At 38.5% G+C, this 18347-nt stretch overlaps 1 protein-coding gene across 6 annotated transcripts in view; it reads right to left on the bottom strand.

Annotated features, from left to right (window-relative positions):
• Nucleotides 1–18347, bottom strand: part of PAN3 (poly(A) specific ribonuclease subunit PAN3) — a 161808-nt gene that overhangs the window by 36082 nt on the left and 107379 nt on the right. For 4 of the 6 annotated variants that reach the window (XR_009451290.1, XM_059684050.1, XM_059684046.1 and 1 more), the window contains 4 exons: nt 9695–9942; nt 7586–7642; nt 6127–6231; nt 5241–5298 (listed from right to left, as the gene is read on the bottom strand). Coding sequence is in view for 5 of the 6 variants with exons in the window: in XM_059684050.1 (XP_059540033.1) it covers nt 5241–5298; nt 6127–6231; nt 7586–7642; nt 9695–9942 (468 nt within the window). In the remaining variant the exon portion in view is untranslated. The remainder of the gene's footprint in view (nt 1–5240; nt 5299–6126; nt 6232–7585; nt 7643–9694; nt 9943–18347) is intronic. The other 2 variants (XM_059684047.1, XM_059684049.1) reach the window with 1 other exon arrangement.

Raw genomic sequence — 18347 nt, 5'->3', positions numbered from 1 at the left:
CACACTTTTAAGATCTCTCAAGAACTGTTTAGAAGCTGCCGATAAACTTAATGAGATCTACACGAAAACTAATAAGACCCTCGATCTTATATTGGGGAACCAACTAGAAATTAAGCATACACGGACTGAAATAACGAATATTATACAGACGCCCGACAGCAGACCAGAGGAGCGCAAGAATCAAGTCAATGATTTGAAATGCGAGGAAGCAAAAAACATCCAACCGGAAAAGCAAAATGAAAAAAGAATCCAAAAATGTGAGGATAGTGTAAGGAGCCTCTGGGACAGCTTCAAGCGTACCAACATCAGAATTATAGGGGTGCCAGAAGATGAGAGAGAGCAAGATATTGAAAACCTATTTGAAGAAATAATGACAGAAAACTTCCCCCACCTGGTGAAAGAAATGGACTTACAGGTCCAAGAAGCGCGGAGAACCCCAAACAAAAGGAATCCAAAGAGGACCACACCAAGACACATCATAATTAAAATGCCAAGAGCAAAAGATAAAGAGAGAATCTTAAAAACAGCAAGAGAAAGAAACTCAGTTACCTACAAGGGAATACCCATACGACTGTCAGCTGATTTCTCAACAGAAACTTTGCAGGCCAGAAGGGAGTGGCAAGAAATATTCAAAGTGATGAATACCAAGAACCTACAACCAAGATTACTTTATCCAGCAAAGCTATCATTCAGAATTGAAGGTCAGATAAAGAGCTTCACAGATAAGGAAAAGCTAAAGGAGTTCATCACCACCAAACCAGGATTATATGAAATGCTGAAAGGTACCCTTTAAGAAGAGGAAGAGGAAGAAAAAGGTAAAGATACAAATTATGAACAACAAATATGCATCTATCAACAAGTGAATCTAAGAATCAAGTGAATAAATAATCTGATGAACAGAATGAACTGTTGATTATAATAGAATCAGGGACATAGAAAGGGAATGGACTGACTATTCTTGGGGGGGAAAGGGGTGTGGGAGATGTGGGAAGAGACTGGACAAAAATCGTGCACCTATGGGTGAGGACAGTGGGTGGGGAGTGAGGGCGGAGGGTGGGGCGGGAACTGGGAGGAGGGGAGTTATGGGGGGGGAAAAAAGAGGAACAAATGTAATAATCTGAACAATAAAGATTTAATTAAAAAAAAAAAAAAGAAAATGTATAGAGGTGTTCCTATATCTAGGAGCAGAATAGCTGGATCTTAAGTGACAGATATTCAACTTTCGTTTTCCGAAAGTGGTAACAAGTTTACCATTACACTACCAATAGCAATGTACTAAAGAACCTATGGATCCAAATCCTCATACTTTATCTGATCAGACTTCAAAACGGTATTTTATTTGTATTTACCTAATCATCAGTGATGTTCGGTATCTGTTCTTACATTTTTCAGTCATGAATTTCTACTTTCTTGAATTGCCTATTCCTATCATTTGGTCATTTATTTTATTGGATTATTTAGGCTCTTACTGATTTGTGTGTTCTTTATATTCTTTGTCAATTGTGTAATATATGTTCTTTCAAGGCTGTGTTTTTATTGTTGTGGTTAATCCTCTCTAGAGGATATTTCTTCCACTGATTTTAGGGAGAGTGGAAAGGAGGAGGGAGAAACACTGATGTGAGAGCCACATCAATCAGTTGCCTCCTGCACATACCCCAACTCGCATGAGGAACCTGCAACTCTTGGAGTTGATTTTTTTATGAGATTTGAGGTAATCCAATTTTATCTTGTACCATGAGACAACCATTTTTGCCTTCCTTTCCCCACTTATATGTCATCTCTATCATAGAATGGGCCTGGGGTCTCCCCAGTCTGTTTCATTAATCAATTTGTCAAACCCAGTGCCATTACCATATTGTTGGTTACCACAGTGGCAAATCAAGCCTCCCCTCCCCCAATACACCCAGATTCCCAATCATAATCTTCAAAGTGTCTTGGCCCTTTTCTCTTTGATGAATGTTACCATATAGTATGAAAAGCTCTATTATGCTGTAATATAATAGATAGATGATAGATAGATAGGTAGATAGATAGATAGATACCAACTTTGATTAGAATTTGGAACTTTAAACACCTACTCTCCCTTCAAAGTCCAGGGAGGGAGAAGGGGGTTGGAGATTGAGTTATTATCAATAGCCAAAGATTTAGCCAATCATTCACACAAAATAAAATTTTCTTTAAAAACTCCTAAATAGCAAGATTCAGAGAGCTTACAAGTTGGTGAATACACTGAAGTGCTGGAAGAATGGCACACTCAGAGAGGGCATGGCAGTTCCCCACTCCACCTCTACAAATACCTTGCCCTATACATCTCTTCCACTCGGCTTGTTCTGAGGGGGGTGGTGAAAATGCCCCACATTTGTAGTTGGCCAGACAGAAGTGTAGGTAGCGTGGGTACCCCATTTCACCTGGAATGATTTTGTGGGACTGAGCCCTAACAATTAAATTGTTAGGACACAAATTAGATATCGGAAGTATTTTGAGTTTAACACTAGATTGCCCAAGGAAGTCATTTTGACTGCTTTTTAATTTCAATTAGAAAAACAATTATGTATATAAGGACACAATGTCTTAGAATTTTGTGACTTTTTGTACAACATATAAATGCATTTATTAATAATTGTAGTTACCTCCCCCTCCTTCATTTCCGGTATATATATATATGTGTTATACCTATATTGCCCAAAAGCAGTCATTTTGACTGCTTGGGAAATTTTGACTCTTATTATTGAATTGAGTAAATTTCTTATATGACCAGTTCGGCTCTGTATTGAAATAACAGTTTTCATTTTTTTTCGGTTACCGTCACATGATAACATACAAGTACATGATAAATTGTCGATACTTGATAAGTTGCAGTTGCTCAATAAGCTAAACTAGTACTTGTTATTCGAATCTTTATGCAGTGATACTTGTTCTAATAAGTTGTTTATTTTATTTCTTTTGCGCCCTAAATTCATGAAAGAAATGTCGAATAGAAGTGAGTTATTGGAAAAGCTAAGGAACATAAGTGAAGAGTGCTCCAATATTATTCTTTCACAATGCAGTCACTTTGACTGCTTTTGGGCAATATAGGTATATACTAAGTTTCAGTCTTTCTAGTGTTAAAAACCTCTTAAGCTTTTTTTTTTTTAAAAAAATTACTGATTTATAGAGAGAGAAAGGGAGAGGACAGAGATATAAGCATTGATGAAAGAAACATCGATCAGCTGCCTTCTGCATGCCCCTTACCAGGGACTGAGCCTGCACCCTGGGCATGTGCCCTGACCAGGAATCTTGGTGCATGAGTTGACACTCAACACTGAGCCACACAGCCGGGCAAGTTTGTATTCTTTGACTGGTATTATATCCTATCTATGGATCACTTTAGAAAAATTGACATCTAAGTCATTTTGTATTTCTACTCATGAATAAAGTATTTCATAACTTGATTTACTTATCTTATTTAATACATCTTCATAAATCTCCCCCAATGAGAACTTACACATCTTTGATTGTATTTACTCATAGGAACTGATATTCTAAAATCCTTGCAAATAGCATTTTATCTTGTAGTTATATTTTGAAGTTAGTGGCTACAAGTCTATAGAAATGCAACTGACATGTATTAATCTTATATACAGCTATTTCCTAAACTCTATTATAATTTTCAAATTACATCTAATGCATCATCATATGATTTACATATGACTGGAGTCATAAAGACTGGAATAATTCTATTTATTTTTCTTTTTCCCTTTTACCCTCACTAGGGCCTCAAAGACAATGCTAAATAATTAAAGAAAATCCTTACCTGAACCACTTCAAAGGTTATGACAGGTAAGTTCCTTGCCCATCTAAACTGGAAAGATCAGTCTTAAGACATAACAGCTAGACACATTCCTTTTAATTCTCTAGCAGTCAAGAAGACCCATAGTCAAGACTCAATCCTTGGTAACAACCAGGTATTTCAAGATTATCTCTGTGGCCAATGTATTCGTACTGTACTATTTGTAAAGTTTTTTTAAACCATACCATATTTAATCTTGCTATAAACAGAATACGCTACGGAAAGAGATTTTAATGGCTCTCTTAGAAACACTGTGATACAGTCAGAAAAACCTAGGTTTAAATCCTGACTCAGCCAGCCAATTACTAGCCACTGGTCTTAAAGGCAAGTTACTGAGCATGCCTGTCAACTTCAATTTTTCTCATATGTAAAATGGAGATTATAGCCCTGGCCAGTGTGGCTTAATTGGTTGGGTGTCGTCCTGTGTACCGAAATGTTGCCAGTTCAATTTCCGATCAGGGCACATGCCCAGGTTGCAGGCTCAATCCCTGGTAGGGGGCATGCAGGAGGCAGCCGATCAATGTTATGCTCTCACACTGATGTGTTTCTCTCTCTTCTCTCCCCACGCCCGCCCCCCCCCACCCCCCCGCTCTCTAAAAATCAATACACTATTCAAAAAACATGTTTTAATGGAGATAATATTAGTATCTATGTCACAGCATTTTTATAAGAAAAAAGCATTTAATCATCACACTGCCTAGCATACTGTAGTCTCAATAATAAACACCTTTCCCCTCTGCTTATGAGCCTATACTTTATCAAATATCAAAAGACAGTAATATACTAATATATCGTAAGGTAAATCACCATGAATTCTAATTTTTTTTGTGAGCTAGAATACTGTCACATGTAGAATCAATTTAAATAAACTAGATGATCTGTGATATGCTGGAATACTTCTTAAGTGGATTTGAAATAAATCCTATATAATAAAAGGCTAATATGCAAATCAACTGAAGGGCAGAACGATGGGTTGCTATGACGTGCACTGACCACCAGGGGGCAGACACTTAATGCAGGAACTGCCCTCTGGTGGTCAGTGCACTCCCACAGGGGGAGCACCACTTAGCCATCACAGCTGGCGAGCGCAGCAGTGATGGCGGGAACCTCTCCTGCCTCTGCGACAGCGCTAAGGATGTCTGACTGATAGCTTAGGCCTGTTTCCTGAGGCCTAAGCCATCAGTCGGACATCACCCGAGGGCTCCCAGACTGCAAGATGGCGCAGGCTGGGCTGAGGGACCCCCTCTACCCGCCCTCCACGCTCCCCCCCCCCCAAGTGCACAAATTTCGTGCATGGGGCCTCTAATATATTCATAAAATAGTAATTAGGTAGTAAGACATACAAACATGTAGGACTATATAAGAATTATAATATTCTTTAAAAGGAAGAATGAATCCACTCAAATTTTACCTGGCATATCTGCTTGATCAATTTGAGCCATTGTTATTAAATGTCTGTTAATGAGCTCCTAAAAAAAGAAAACAAGTATATTTACATCTAAACAAAGTTTCTGAAATCTGGATTTTCTACTATAACTAAATAACACAAGTAATAACATTTTTGGTATGTGTGCCTTTTAATATTGATATCATGAAATAACATTTCCAATAATGGCATAAAAATTCTAGTCCTAGATATACCTGCCCCTATTAAGGTTGAGTTCCAGTAACTATGCTATAACTCAAAGCATATAACTATATCAGTAGCTGAAAACTCAAGTTCTATGCTAAGCTTGTCAATAATTCACTCTATGAACATCATACAGGTACAACATACTTCTATGAAACAAAAATATTTTTGAGAATGTAAGTGTAAAATGAAATTCAACATATCAAATAATACCTAACTGTCTAACAAAAAATTATTTTATAAAACCTACTTTATAGAAAGGATTGAGCTCTCTTAATGTGGGATTTATTTCTGGGTCATCCTACCTAGTCTGAACCTATAAATATTAGCCAAACATTGTCTCAAGGTTAGAAACCATTTAAATAATTTATTTATATATTTCTGAGAGACCTCTGAAGGCACAGGATATGACGTGCAGAAGGTGACTCATTTAAATAGCTATTCTATGTTTTACTCTATGAACATAATAATTAACTGTTTTTTTATTGAAAAACAGCTTTCCTTAAATGTCACTTAGAACTCATAAATTCTAAATTCTCTCTATCTGGTTTAGTACAGCAAATGTGATTAAATAACATGATTTCAAAACAGCTCTATTGTTTCTTCAGTTCTTTGCTAAAAGCACACTAGATATCAAGCATCCCTACTAGGAATTCTGAATGCGTACCTGTCGGAGCTCATCGGCCATGAAGAATGAAGGTGCATTTGCCTTTGGTTGCATATAAGCAACATGAGGTGCAGTTGGAGGATAAATATGATAGTTTGGAAAAACCTAAAAAGGTAGGGAGGAAGAAAATGTAACAATCAATTTTTCTCAATTGATAAGGTTTATTATCATTGTTTTGATCAAGTTTTCATCTTTAAATGACAGTGATAAATTGATATATTTTAAATCTTTAAATGATAGTGAATTAAACACCTCAGAGAATAACTTATCAGTATATTTTCTGAGTTAATTTAAAAAGTCACCTTATCTTATCTTATATAATAAAGAGCTGATATGCTAATTAGACTGAACAGCAGAACGACCATCCAGATGACCTTTCAGACAACTGTCCGGATGACCTTCCAGGACCAAGCCAGGGCTGCGAGGGCCAAGGCAGCCAGAGCTTTTCGTGCATCAGGCCTCTATTATGTAATAATCAACTTGAAAACTCTAATGAGAAACATTGCTTCATATATGGTAAAATTTAAGCCCCAATGGTAGGCAAAAGTAGCTCTTTGAATGAAATGTTACACAAGTATTTTGTACGTATTTTTAAAAGCAATTGGAAGAAAGGTAGGAAGCAGATATTAAAGGTGATAGGGCACAGTCAGATAATGAAGTAACACTGCCCTGGTGGCCCAAGGAACTGCCTGATTATGGGCTTTTTGTGGCCAACCTAAACAAAGTGTTACCTAAATACTTGTTAAACACTTCAAACTGCAAAAGCAAAGAAGAACAATTTACTAACAGAAGGGTGCAACAGTGCACTTATATTCCAAGCAAACTACAACAGAGTTACTAAATCTGCTTTCAGGTTCCCCTCTTTCATTCTTCCAAATGGACTCTCCCCACCACCCTGCTTTTTTCTTTTTTTCCTCTGCCTCTCCTTCCCTTCACTGGTCCATGAAACAAAAATCAATAGATATTCTAAAATTGCTTTTGCTTTATTCTTTCATTTTAAAAGTTGAAACAAACATTGTTGTCTCTTAAAAATTAATTCAGCTGATTTCTGTTCCTCTCAGATAATTATTGTTAGGGATCTCAACCAGGAAGTGATTTTGCAATACTTATTAGGTTTCCTTTAACCAGTATCTACAGAGAGAAAACTCCTTTTTTCTGCCTTGGTTTTCTTACATCAGCTAGCATAGTTTGGCTTAACTATCTCAGGTTTACCATGAGCATATTTTTAAAAGTAGTTTGAAGGATATAAACAATAAAACTGTGCCATATATAATCTCTACAAAACCAAATGAGACAGTTTTGTGACAAAAGAACCTCTTTATAAATTAAACTTCTTTCTACAAATACAATAATAAAATATAATAAAAATGTAAATAATTATAAAATATAATAAACCCCAAAAAGGTAAAACAGTAATGGAATTCTTACTTGAAAGAACCAAGGAAAGTCTCTACTCTACCTCAATTATTTGACCTTCTGTTCGGCAAGCTGTTCTGTGATAATTTTTGAAAGATCTCTGACCAAAAACAAAACAAAATAAAAACTATTAGCTATTTCATTATTTCTTTAAAAGCATTCTGCATGATTTACAAGTACTTCTATAAATGTTTTCACATTTATTTCTCATAAGATGGTTAGGTGTTATTATCCCAATGTACAACTGGGGAAACAATCTCAGTGGTACTAAGATTCAAGAGTCACAAAACAATGGCAGAAATGGGACTCTTATAAGTAACAAAAAAAAATCTATTGTCTTTCTACTCAAATTGGGTTTTAGTAAAATGTTAAATTTAATCAAAATAGAGCATTAATTTAATATGCAGGATCAAAATCTGCCTGCTTACTAAATTCCAACTGTACTTTTCTTTTTTAATCCTCACCTGAGGGTATTTTTTCTATTGATTTTCAGAGATTGTAGGAGGTGGGGAAGGGGGGGAGAGAGGGGGAGAAAGAGTGGGAGGGAGGGAGGGAGGGAGGGAGGGAGAGAGGGGGAGGAGAGAGAGAGAGAGAGAGAGAGAGAGAGAGAGAGAGAGAGAGAGAGATGTGAGAGAGTACCATCGATTGGTTGTCTCCTGCATGCACCCCAACCAGGGCTAGGGATTGAACCTACAATCCAGGTATGTGTCCTTGACCAGGAATGGAAACGGAGACCCTCCAGTCAGTGTGTAGGCTGACGCTCTAACCAATTAGCATACTGGTCCGGGCTACTTTTCATCTAAACTTCTCATCTATGAACATGTCAAATGTCAGTTTTCATATTTTAATGGAATTTGGCTTTTTTACTCATGAGCTCTTCATCTCTATTTTTTTTTGGGGGGGGGGAGGTAGAGGGGGTAGAGGAAGGAAAAGGCTTGGGCGTGCTCCCATGAGGGAGAGCATCACTACTTATTTTTCTATAGTTAAAAATATAATTTTTGAACAGGAACAAACTAATGAAGCTAAAAAGGTACAATCTGCCCTGACTGGCACGGCTCAGTTGGTTGAGAGTCATCCCATGCACTGAGAGGTCACCAGTTCAATTTCCAGTCAGGGCACATGCCCAGGTTGTGGACTCAATTCTAGGTGTGGGGCCATGCAGGAGGCAGCTTATGAATGTTTCTCTCTCTCATTGATGTTTCCCTCTTTCTTGTACTCCCTTCCTCTATCCCCCAAAAATCAATAAAAACCTATTTTTTTTAAAAACTTAATTGGTCTCACAATGTAAAAGTGATCCTATTTCCCTTAATAACAACAACAACAACAAAGTACAATTTATGGAACATTACAATGCATCCTTTCTCCCCTCCCCCTCCTCCTACTGAGAGTCCTTTGTCAGTTCTTTCCTAGTCCATAATCAGGGCTCCCTAAGCCTCCCCAATCCTTAACTATGACCCATATAGGAGGCTTCTTTTCTCTGTGTCGACACTCCACTATCCAGAGGTCTAGCAATTCAATTGCTGCCTCACATAAGGCAAGAGTTTCATCATCAGTTTGCTTTCAATAAGTACTGATTTAAAAAATCATCTTTCTCTAGCTTCTTACGAGGGGTAAAACTACCTATAAACAAATGTCAGCAAACATCAACTCTAACTAGCAGAAGTACTAGGTAACCCTACAAACAAAGCATGCCATAAACTACTAAACTAGAGCTTGAAAATTAATTTTTTAAAAAATATATTTTATTAATTTTTTACAGAGAGGAAGGAAGAGAGATAGAGAGTTAGAAACATCGATGAGAGAGAAACATCGATCAGCTGCCTCCTGCACATCTACTGGGGATGTGCCCGCAACCCTGGTACATGCCCTTGACCGGAACCGAACCTGGGACCTTTCAGTCCGCAGGCCGACGCTCTATCCACTGAGCCAAACTGGTTTTGGCGAAAATTAATTTTTAATTAAAACCAGATTTGTCCAAAACTAGAGTTCTTATTAATACAAAAACAGTTTACTTTGAAAAGATATTAGAATTACCATCTAAGTTAGAAAATTAAATACTTCTTCACATCAAAATAAAAACATGCAAGAGGAAACCTCCTCATGAATCTCATCAATTAGAAGGAACTATCACTTCCCTTTAATGCAGACATACCATTCCAGTCAAAGGGGCTGGAGCTGTGTCTGTATAGAAGTATGTTGTCCCGCCGACAGTTTCCTTTTGAATCAGCTGACCAGAGGACGGTGTCTGAGAAACAGGATTATTAACAGGTGTAGAGGCACTAGAAGGCACCATGTAATTTGCTGGATTTGGAGTGTGACTTCTTCTTCTGGGAGCAGGAGAAGTATGTGGAGTGATCTTGGGGGAATGAAGAGGGGAAGACCCAGCAGACAATGACATTCCTGAAGAAGAAGAAAAAACATTTCTTAGGGAGCAAAAATTGGGTTTTAGAAGAAAAACCCTGGGAAATAAAATGCAAACATTCATTTGGAAGAAACATCATGTTCAGCAAATTCTTTAAGTGCAACGATAAAAGATGTAATTTTATCTTGTTTTGATTAGAGAAAGCTATGATTAAAGCAAATGTAAAGAAGTTTGCTTTCAAATATAGATATTTCCAAATAAATTAGGAATTTTATTGCAATAATAGTCTCCTCCATATCAAAGTTTACATGAGAAATTTCAACAGTAATTTAATAAATTTCACCAATAATTTAATAAATTTAATGAAAAATGAGAACTGGGATGCTTTATAAAATTATGCCTTCTCTAAAAACTTTCATAGAAGGCATAATTCCTTTTTTGTTAAAATGGATATTAACAACAGAAATACCACATTCCCCTAAAATATTACAGTATTAAAAATAATCAAGCTATTTAATAAGATGTACTAGATTTCTTTTGGCCAAATATAATTAACAGAATAGCTGCTATTTTGATTATGTCTTTTTCTTTAACTCTAAATAGGCATATAGAACTGAAATTTTCTGCAAATGCATACTTTTTAAAAATTATACCAATTCACTATGTTCTAGGGAATGTTTTACCTAAACTCAACTAGTAAGAAATCATTATATGCAGAGCATCTCTATTATGAATGAATCTGTTATGAAGAAATGGAAAGGACAATCGTCTTTACCCTTCAGATTTCAAGCTAGCTGAGAAAACAAGACCAGGTCACATGTAAAAGACATAAAATGACTTACAAAAACATACAAATATAAATTAGTATACAGCAAATTACATGCATAAATGCAGACGGATGCAAATTAATGTAAACCAGATAAAGTTAAAGTCTTAATACAAGTGATCAGTGCTGAGCGGAGATTCAAAAGCGTTTCCTAGAGCCCGGCCAGCATGATTCAGTGGTTGAGCATCGAACAATGAACCAGGAGGTCACGGTTTGATTCCTGGTCAGGGCACATGCCCAGGTGGGGCATGCAGGAAGCAGCCAATCAATGATTCTCTCTCATCATTGATGTTTCTCTCTCTCCCCCTTTCCTTCCTCTCTAAAATCAATAAAAATGTATTTAAAAAAGAAAAAAACACGTTTCTAAGGCTACAATATACTTCCTGGAAAAAAAAAAACTTATCCAGGAACTGTTTTCTGGCTCCTTGGGAAATTACTAAAATCTTTCACCTTTAAAGTAATGTGCATCTGCCCCAGCTGTTTTGGATCAGTGGATAGTGTTGGCCTGTGCACTGAAAGTTCCCAGGTTCGATTACGGTCAAGGGCACATGCCTGGGTTGCGGGATCGATTCCCAGAGTGGGTGTGCAGGAGGCAGCTGATCAATGATTCTATCTCATCATTGATGCTTCTATCTCTCTCTCCCTTCCTCTCTGAAATCAATAAAAATATATTTAAAGTAATGTACATCTCACAAATCAAAACCAAAAAAGTTACCAAAATGCCTCCAGTCACATAACTAGGAATAACAGGGATGTAAATTTTAATTTCTAAGAATTAGCAAGACACCAACACTGTTTTTTGAAAAAATGTAGGTGAATAAATGTTTGGTGAGAACTGAGATAATACTTATTTTATAACTGTTTCTCTACTTTGTGAGCAACTAACTAGGTAGATAGGTCAGTTACAAGCACCACAGTACAAATCAGAACTAAGATAAAGTGAGGTTTTATTTGACCAAGGACTTATGCAAAGTCAACAGCAAAGCCTGGCCTTAAACCCAAGTCTCCACACTCTCAACTTAATACTCCTACTACTATAACACAATGTCTACTGTACTGACATTAAAATAGGCCGAAATTCTCAAGTGGTCATTAAATGTATCTAAGAGAAACTTTAAAAATCTAAAATCCTGTTTAAAAATTAAAAAATCAAAATAAGGAAGTCAAGCTAATATATTAAGATATGTCTAATTTTTTAAAAAATTGTTCCAGAATTCTGTTTTTCTAACTCTATATTATACACTTAATTTCAGGCTAATCCATACAGCAAAAATTGGAAGAATCATTAAACTATTTTCAAAGGATAAATATCCCCACTTAATACAAAATACATTTCCATAGTTTTCCTAAAATTAGTCTCTAAGCCAGGGGTGGGCAAACTTTTTGACTGGAGGGCCACAATGGGTTCTTAAACTGGACCGGAGGGCCGGAACAAAAGCATGGATGGAGTGTTTGTGTGAACTAATATAAATTCAAAGTAAACATCATTACATAAAAGAGTACGGTCTTTTTTTTTTTTTTTTTTTTTTAGTTTTATTCATTTCAAACGGGCCGGATCTGGCCCGCGGGCTGTAGTTTGCCCACAGCTGCTCTAAGCCGTTCCAAGACAAAGGACCAAGTTACCAAAGAAGAGTAAACATACTACCTTTAAATTAAATAACAGCAACAAATATAGTTACCAATTCTTAAGCACTTTACATGTGTTGGGAACTAATAAAAGTGCTTCACGTGTATTAGTCTATTTCATCCTCACAACAACCCTGTGAAGTAAGTATATCACATTCACCTCACAGAAGTGGAAACTAACTTAAAAATATTTTTAAACTTATTGTAAAGATAAATATAGGTTATTAAACAAAAGAATCAATATTCAAACTCAGGTCTATTTGATTCCTAAGACTGTGCTCTTAGATAACATCCTCTATAGTTACCCAATTCCAATAAAAATTATGAACAATAAAATGGCACTAAGTACTTATCTATCAACAACTGACTCTTATATTCGGTAAATGTAACTACCTGAGCTATGTGGGGAGAGGAAGATGTAGCATGGAGTAAAGGGACAGATTCTGACATCAAAGTGTGAGACAACAGTGGAATCTCTCTTTAAGATTAAATACCTGGAAATAGTTACCAAAAAAATCTGAGGCCAGTTAAGAAGGAAATTCATGTATAGTAGAATGTATAGGCTGTAGGTAACAAGCTTTCACTCAAAAAATTTTAATTTTTAAAAGCAAGGACCTACAACCAAGATTACACTATCCAGCAAAGCTATCACCTAAAAACGAAGGACATATAAAGAGCTTCCCAGACAAGAAAAAGCTAAAGGATTTCATCAAAACCAAACCAGTATTTCATCAACAATTTAATTTAAAATTCAAAATAAATGAACAAGCAGCAAAGAAGTAGACTAAGAGGTACAAAGATTTTAACAGTTGCCAGATGGGAAGGGGGTTGGAGAAATGGGTGAATAGGTGAAGGGATTTAGAAGTACAAACAAGTAGTTAAAGAACAATCATGAGGGTGTAAAGTACAGCATAGAGAATCTAGTCAATAACACTCTAATAACTATGTATGGTGTCAGATGGGTATGAGCTTTCTCGGGATGATCACTTAGTAAGTTTTAGAATGTCTAATCATGGGATATACACCTGAAACTAATATAATACTGTATAGAAAAATAAACAATAATCCTAAAAATTTTTAATTTTGTGGCTATTCTAACACAAAATTGCAAGACTGAAATTTGAGTTCATATATCTGAGCTGAAGCAGGCTGGAGTTAAATACATTCAAAACAAAACATGTAAAATACTAAGTATCACTACCCATAAAGGTAACAGGAAATTTAAACTGTATAGGAAGCTAGAAATGAAATGAAATTTTACATTACAGAAAAATTAAATCTAGTCACAAAAGGCACAGCTTTGTACCACCAGAACACTTTACAAACATGTTAAAGAACTGAGTAAAATATGCATACATGTTCTTGAAGAAAGGTACTCGGTACTCTTAGAATAACGTTTTGATGATGTCATATAAAAATTGCACTATAATTTCTTAGTGAATATGCAAACTGAGAGAGTTAAGTCATGTATGAAAAATTAATAGCTTTAAAACATTTTAAGAATTCTTCTAAGAAGTATGCAATTCAAATAAAAGCAAGGAACAATACAGAAATGTTCACTGGAGAAATTAACAAGAGTAATTAAAGAAAATGAGTTTTAAAAATTTCAAGTCTAACTTATGGAGGCAAAAGTATCAATGTTTTTGGATAACATGACTTTTGCCTATACCTGACACTCCCCCCCCCCCCGCCCCCGCAAACAAACAACATAAAAGCTTTATAAATGGCAAAATCCATTACAGTAAATATTTATAATACTAATACAGGGTGGGACAAAAGTTTACAGTTGTGCATTAATGAAAGTTTATCCTTGTATTATTAATTATTTATTACTAGAGGCCCAGTACAGGAAGTTCGTGTACTCCGGGGGGCAGGGGGGTGGGGGGGGGGACATCCTTCAGCCCAGATTGCTTAAGGGTACAGGCCAGGCTGAGGGACCCCACCGGTGCACCATTGGGGCCAGGGAGGGATGCAGGAGGTTGGCCAGCTGGGGAGGGATCATGGGAGGGCTCCAGGGCATGCTGGCCCACCCAATCAGCTGCACTCCAGAAGGAAGCTAACCTACCGGTCGGAGCGTCTGCCCCCTGGTGGTCAGTGCACGTAACAGTAACTGGTCGACCTGCTGACTATCTGCCCCCTAGTGGTCAGTGCACGTAATAGTGAAGGGTCGACCTGTTGACTATCTGCCCCCTAGTGGTCAATGCACATCATAGTGAGAAGTTGAGCGGCCTTAGCATAGCATTAGTATATTATGCTTTGATTGGTTGAATGGCCGACCTGACAACTGGAAACTTACCATATTAGGCTTTTATTATATAGGACTAGAGGTCCGGTGCACAAAAATTTGTGCAATCGGGGGGGGGGGGGGGGGAGGGGGGTCCCTCAATCAGGCCTGTGCCCTCTCGCATTCTGGGACCCCTCAGGGGATGACCACCTGCTGGCTTAGGCCCGCTCCCCAGGGGATTTGGCCTATGATGGCAATCAGACATCCCTCTGGCAGCCCGGCAGCGCTCGGGGGATGTCCACTTGCCAGCGGGGAGCAAACCTAAGCTGCAGTTGGACATCCTTAGCGCTGCTGAGGAGGCGGGAGAGGCGCCCACCACCACCGCTGTACTGGCAGCCATCAGCCTGGCTTGTGGCTGAGCAAAGCTCCCCATGTGAGAGTGCCCTGACCACCAGAGGGCAGCTCCTGCATTGAGCATCTGCTCCCTGGTGGTCAGTGTGTGTCATAGTGACCAGTCATTCCCAGTCCTGCTGTTAGGGTCAGTTTGTATATTACCCTTTTACTACATAGGATAGAGGCCTGGTGCATGGGTGGGTGCCGGCTGGTTTGCCCTGAAGGGTGTCCCGGATCAGGGTGGGGGTCCTGCTTGGGTGCCTGGCCAGCCTCGATGAGGGGATGATGGCTGTTTACAGCTGGTCACACCCCCTTCAGGGTGGGGGTCCCCACTGGGGTGCCTGGCCAGTCTGGGTGAGGGGCGGAGGGCCGTTTTCAGGCTGGCGGGTGACTGAAGCTCCCAACCTCTCCTTTTTTTCTTTTATTTTTTTATTCTGGGATTTATTTACCTTCTATGGCTATCACTGGAACTGACAGCCGGATTTAGCTCTGAGGCTCAGCTCCAGCTCTGAGACCTCGACTGCTGAAAGCAGGTATCTGGGTTTGTATGGCTTCTATAATTGAAACACTGTTGTAGCTCCAGCTCTGAGGCCCGGCTGGCTGAAAGCAGGTTTCTGGGGTTTGTTTAGCTTCTATAATTGCAACATTGTTTCTTAGAGTGCAGCTCAGAGGCTGGCAGCGGCAGGCGGGGAACATTGGCTTCCTCCATCACTGGAGCAAGCAAGCCTCCTGTTTGCTTCAGCTGCCTGGCTGCCGGCCGCCATCTTGGTTGGCAGTTAATTTGCATATCACCCTGATTAGCCAATGGGAAGTGTGTCGGAGGTACGGTTAATTACCATGTTTGTCTATTATTAGATAGGATTGTATTATTTTCCATATAAACAACTGTAAACCTACCTTTGCCCCACCCAGTATATATCAAGTGAAAAGCCTTCCTAAATACAATCAACCCAGTTAGGACAATACAGTTACTGGGAAATGAAAGACTAAGCTTCAGGGGAACCCCTTCCTTCAACCCATACCAATGTTATAGGTACCTAGAACTATAAGATGAAATACAATACCCAAATTTTAAAATATAGCTATTAAAAGAATAACAAAATTAAAAAAACACTAAGAGCATAAAACTAAGGCATAATTTGGAAATAAGAGGGTACATTGTGGCAAATTTGGAAAATTACAAGCAAAGCTTGATACAGTCTCTACAACTTGAGCTTTTAATGCTCATTTGGGCATATGAAGCATGACCTACAGCCCATTAAATGTAATGAATGAGCTCAAGTCCCAGTGTAAAGCCAGGAGTCTGGAAAAACTGCGCATCAATGAATGTAGGACAAGAAAATTTCAACTTAGAGATTAAAAGTGGCAGCAGAGCAAGTGGATGCTGCATGACCATGCTCCCAGGACCAAACTGGAATTATAACTAAAATACAGAAAAACTTTCTGAATAATCAACTGAAGACTCGCTGAAGAGAATCCTGATAACAAAGGACAGAAAATGGAGACCACACAGAGAGTGGTAAGAGTGGCGAAGGTGCGAAAGGGCTGGCCAGGCTCCCACAGACAGCAACTGAAGTTCTGGAGCGATATCTCAACTGTGGTGGTTACCACTGAGGACTCTAAGGTCAAATCCCCAAGTTGGGCCCCCAGCCCAGAACACCAGAACTGAGAAGGGTAGCCTCACAACATCTGGCTGTGAAAAGCACTGGAGTTGCTGCCTGCTAGGGAGAGATGGCCGGAAATTCAGGCAACCTCTTAAAGGGCCAATGCACAAAATCCCCAGTGGAGCCACCCACCTTGTGTTCTGGCAAAGGGAGGGCAGAGTGCACTGGAGCTGTGTGAGCAGAAGCCAGGATCAGGGACTCAGAGGTTAGAGCTCAGAAAGCAGACACCCCAGTAGCCTGTACAGAGTCACTCCCTCATGTTGCAGAGGTCATCTTTCTCATGCAGACATTTTCTATACAGGCAGCTTTGCCTGGGGGGAAGGCAGTTGACTGACTGGAAAACACCTTGCCCCACGGTGCCAAGTTTCAGAGGCCCAATGTGAAACTGAGAATAACAATTAGGCTCCAGGCAGAAGCAATTGCCCCACCCTGTTGGGAAAAAAACTCTCGTCCTAACTGGTTTGGCTCAGTAGATAGAGTGTCGGCTTGCGGACTGAAGGCTCGCAGGTTCTATTCCAGTCAAGGGTTGTGGGCACATCCCCAATCGGGGGCATTCAGGAGGCAGCTGATCGATGTATCTAACTCTCTATCCCTCTCCCTTCCTCTCTGTAAAAATATCAATAAAATATATTTTTTAAAAAAAACAAAATAAAATAAATAAAATACCAATGGAATATTTCACAGAGCTAGAACAAATACTCCAAAAATGTATATGGAATCAAAAAAAGACCCCGAATAGCTGCAGCAATCTTGAGAAAGAAGAACAAAGTTGTAGGGATCAAAATAACAAATATCAAATTATACTACAAAGCCACCGTAATCAAAACAGCCTTGTACTGGCACAAGAACAGGCATATAGATCCATGAATCAGAATAGAGTCCCCCAAAATCCACCCAAGCCATTACACTCAATTAATATCTGACAAAGGAGGCAAGAGCATACAATGGAGTCAAGATAGTCTCTTCAATAAATGGTGTCGGAAAATTGGACAGATACATGCAAAAAAATGAAACTAGACCACCAACTTATACCATATACACAAAAAAACTCAAAATGGATAAAAGACTTAATAAAGTTGTAAAACCATAAAAATCCTAGAAGAAACCATAGGCAGCAAAATCTCAGACATATCTTATAGCAATATGTTTATAGATATATCTCCCAGGGCAAAGGAAACTAAGGAGAAAATAAACAAATGGGACTACACCAAAATAAAAAGCTTATGCACTGCAAAAGAAACCACCAACAAAACGTTCACCACTGTATGGGAGAACTTATTTGGCAATGATACATCTAATAAAGGGTTAATATAGAAAATATATAAGGAACTCATACATCTTAACAAAAGGAAGACAAATTGTCCAATTAAGCACAATAAGTGCCATGTGAGTCACCGGTGACTGACACTATACTTTACGGCCAGAAGATAAAACAGGCTGGGTGCTTAACGTGTTTTAAAAAATGGGAAAGGACCTACTAGTAAATAGACACATCTCCAAAGAGACATACAGATGGCCAAGAGACATGAAAAAATGCTCAGTCACTAATCATCTGAAAGATGCAAATCAAAACGACAATGAGGTACCATCTCACAGCTGTCAGAATGGCTACCATCAACAAATCAACAAGTGACAAGTGCTGGTGAGGATGCAGAGAAAAGGGAAACCTAGAACCCTGCTGGTGGGAATGCAGACTGGTGCAACCATTAT

This window comes from Myotis daubentonii, chromosome 2, assembly GCF_963259705.1.
Source record: "Myotis daubentonii chromosome 2, mMyoDau2.1, whole genome shotgun sequence".
Classification (NCBI taxonomy): domain Eukaryota; kingdom Metazoa; phylum Chordata; class Mammalia; order Chiroptera; family Vespertilionidae; genus Myotis; species Myotis daubentonii.
This window is presented reverse-complemented; position numbering and strand designations above follow the sequence as displayed.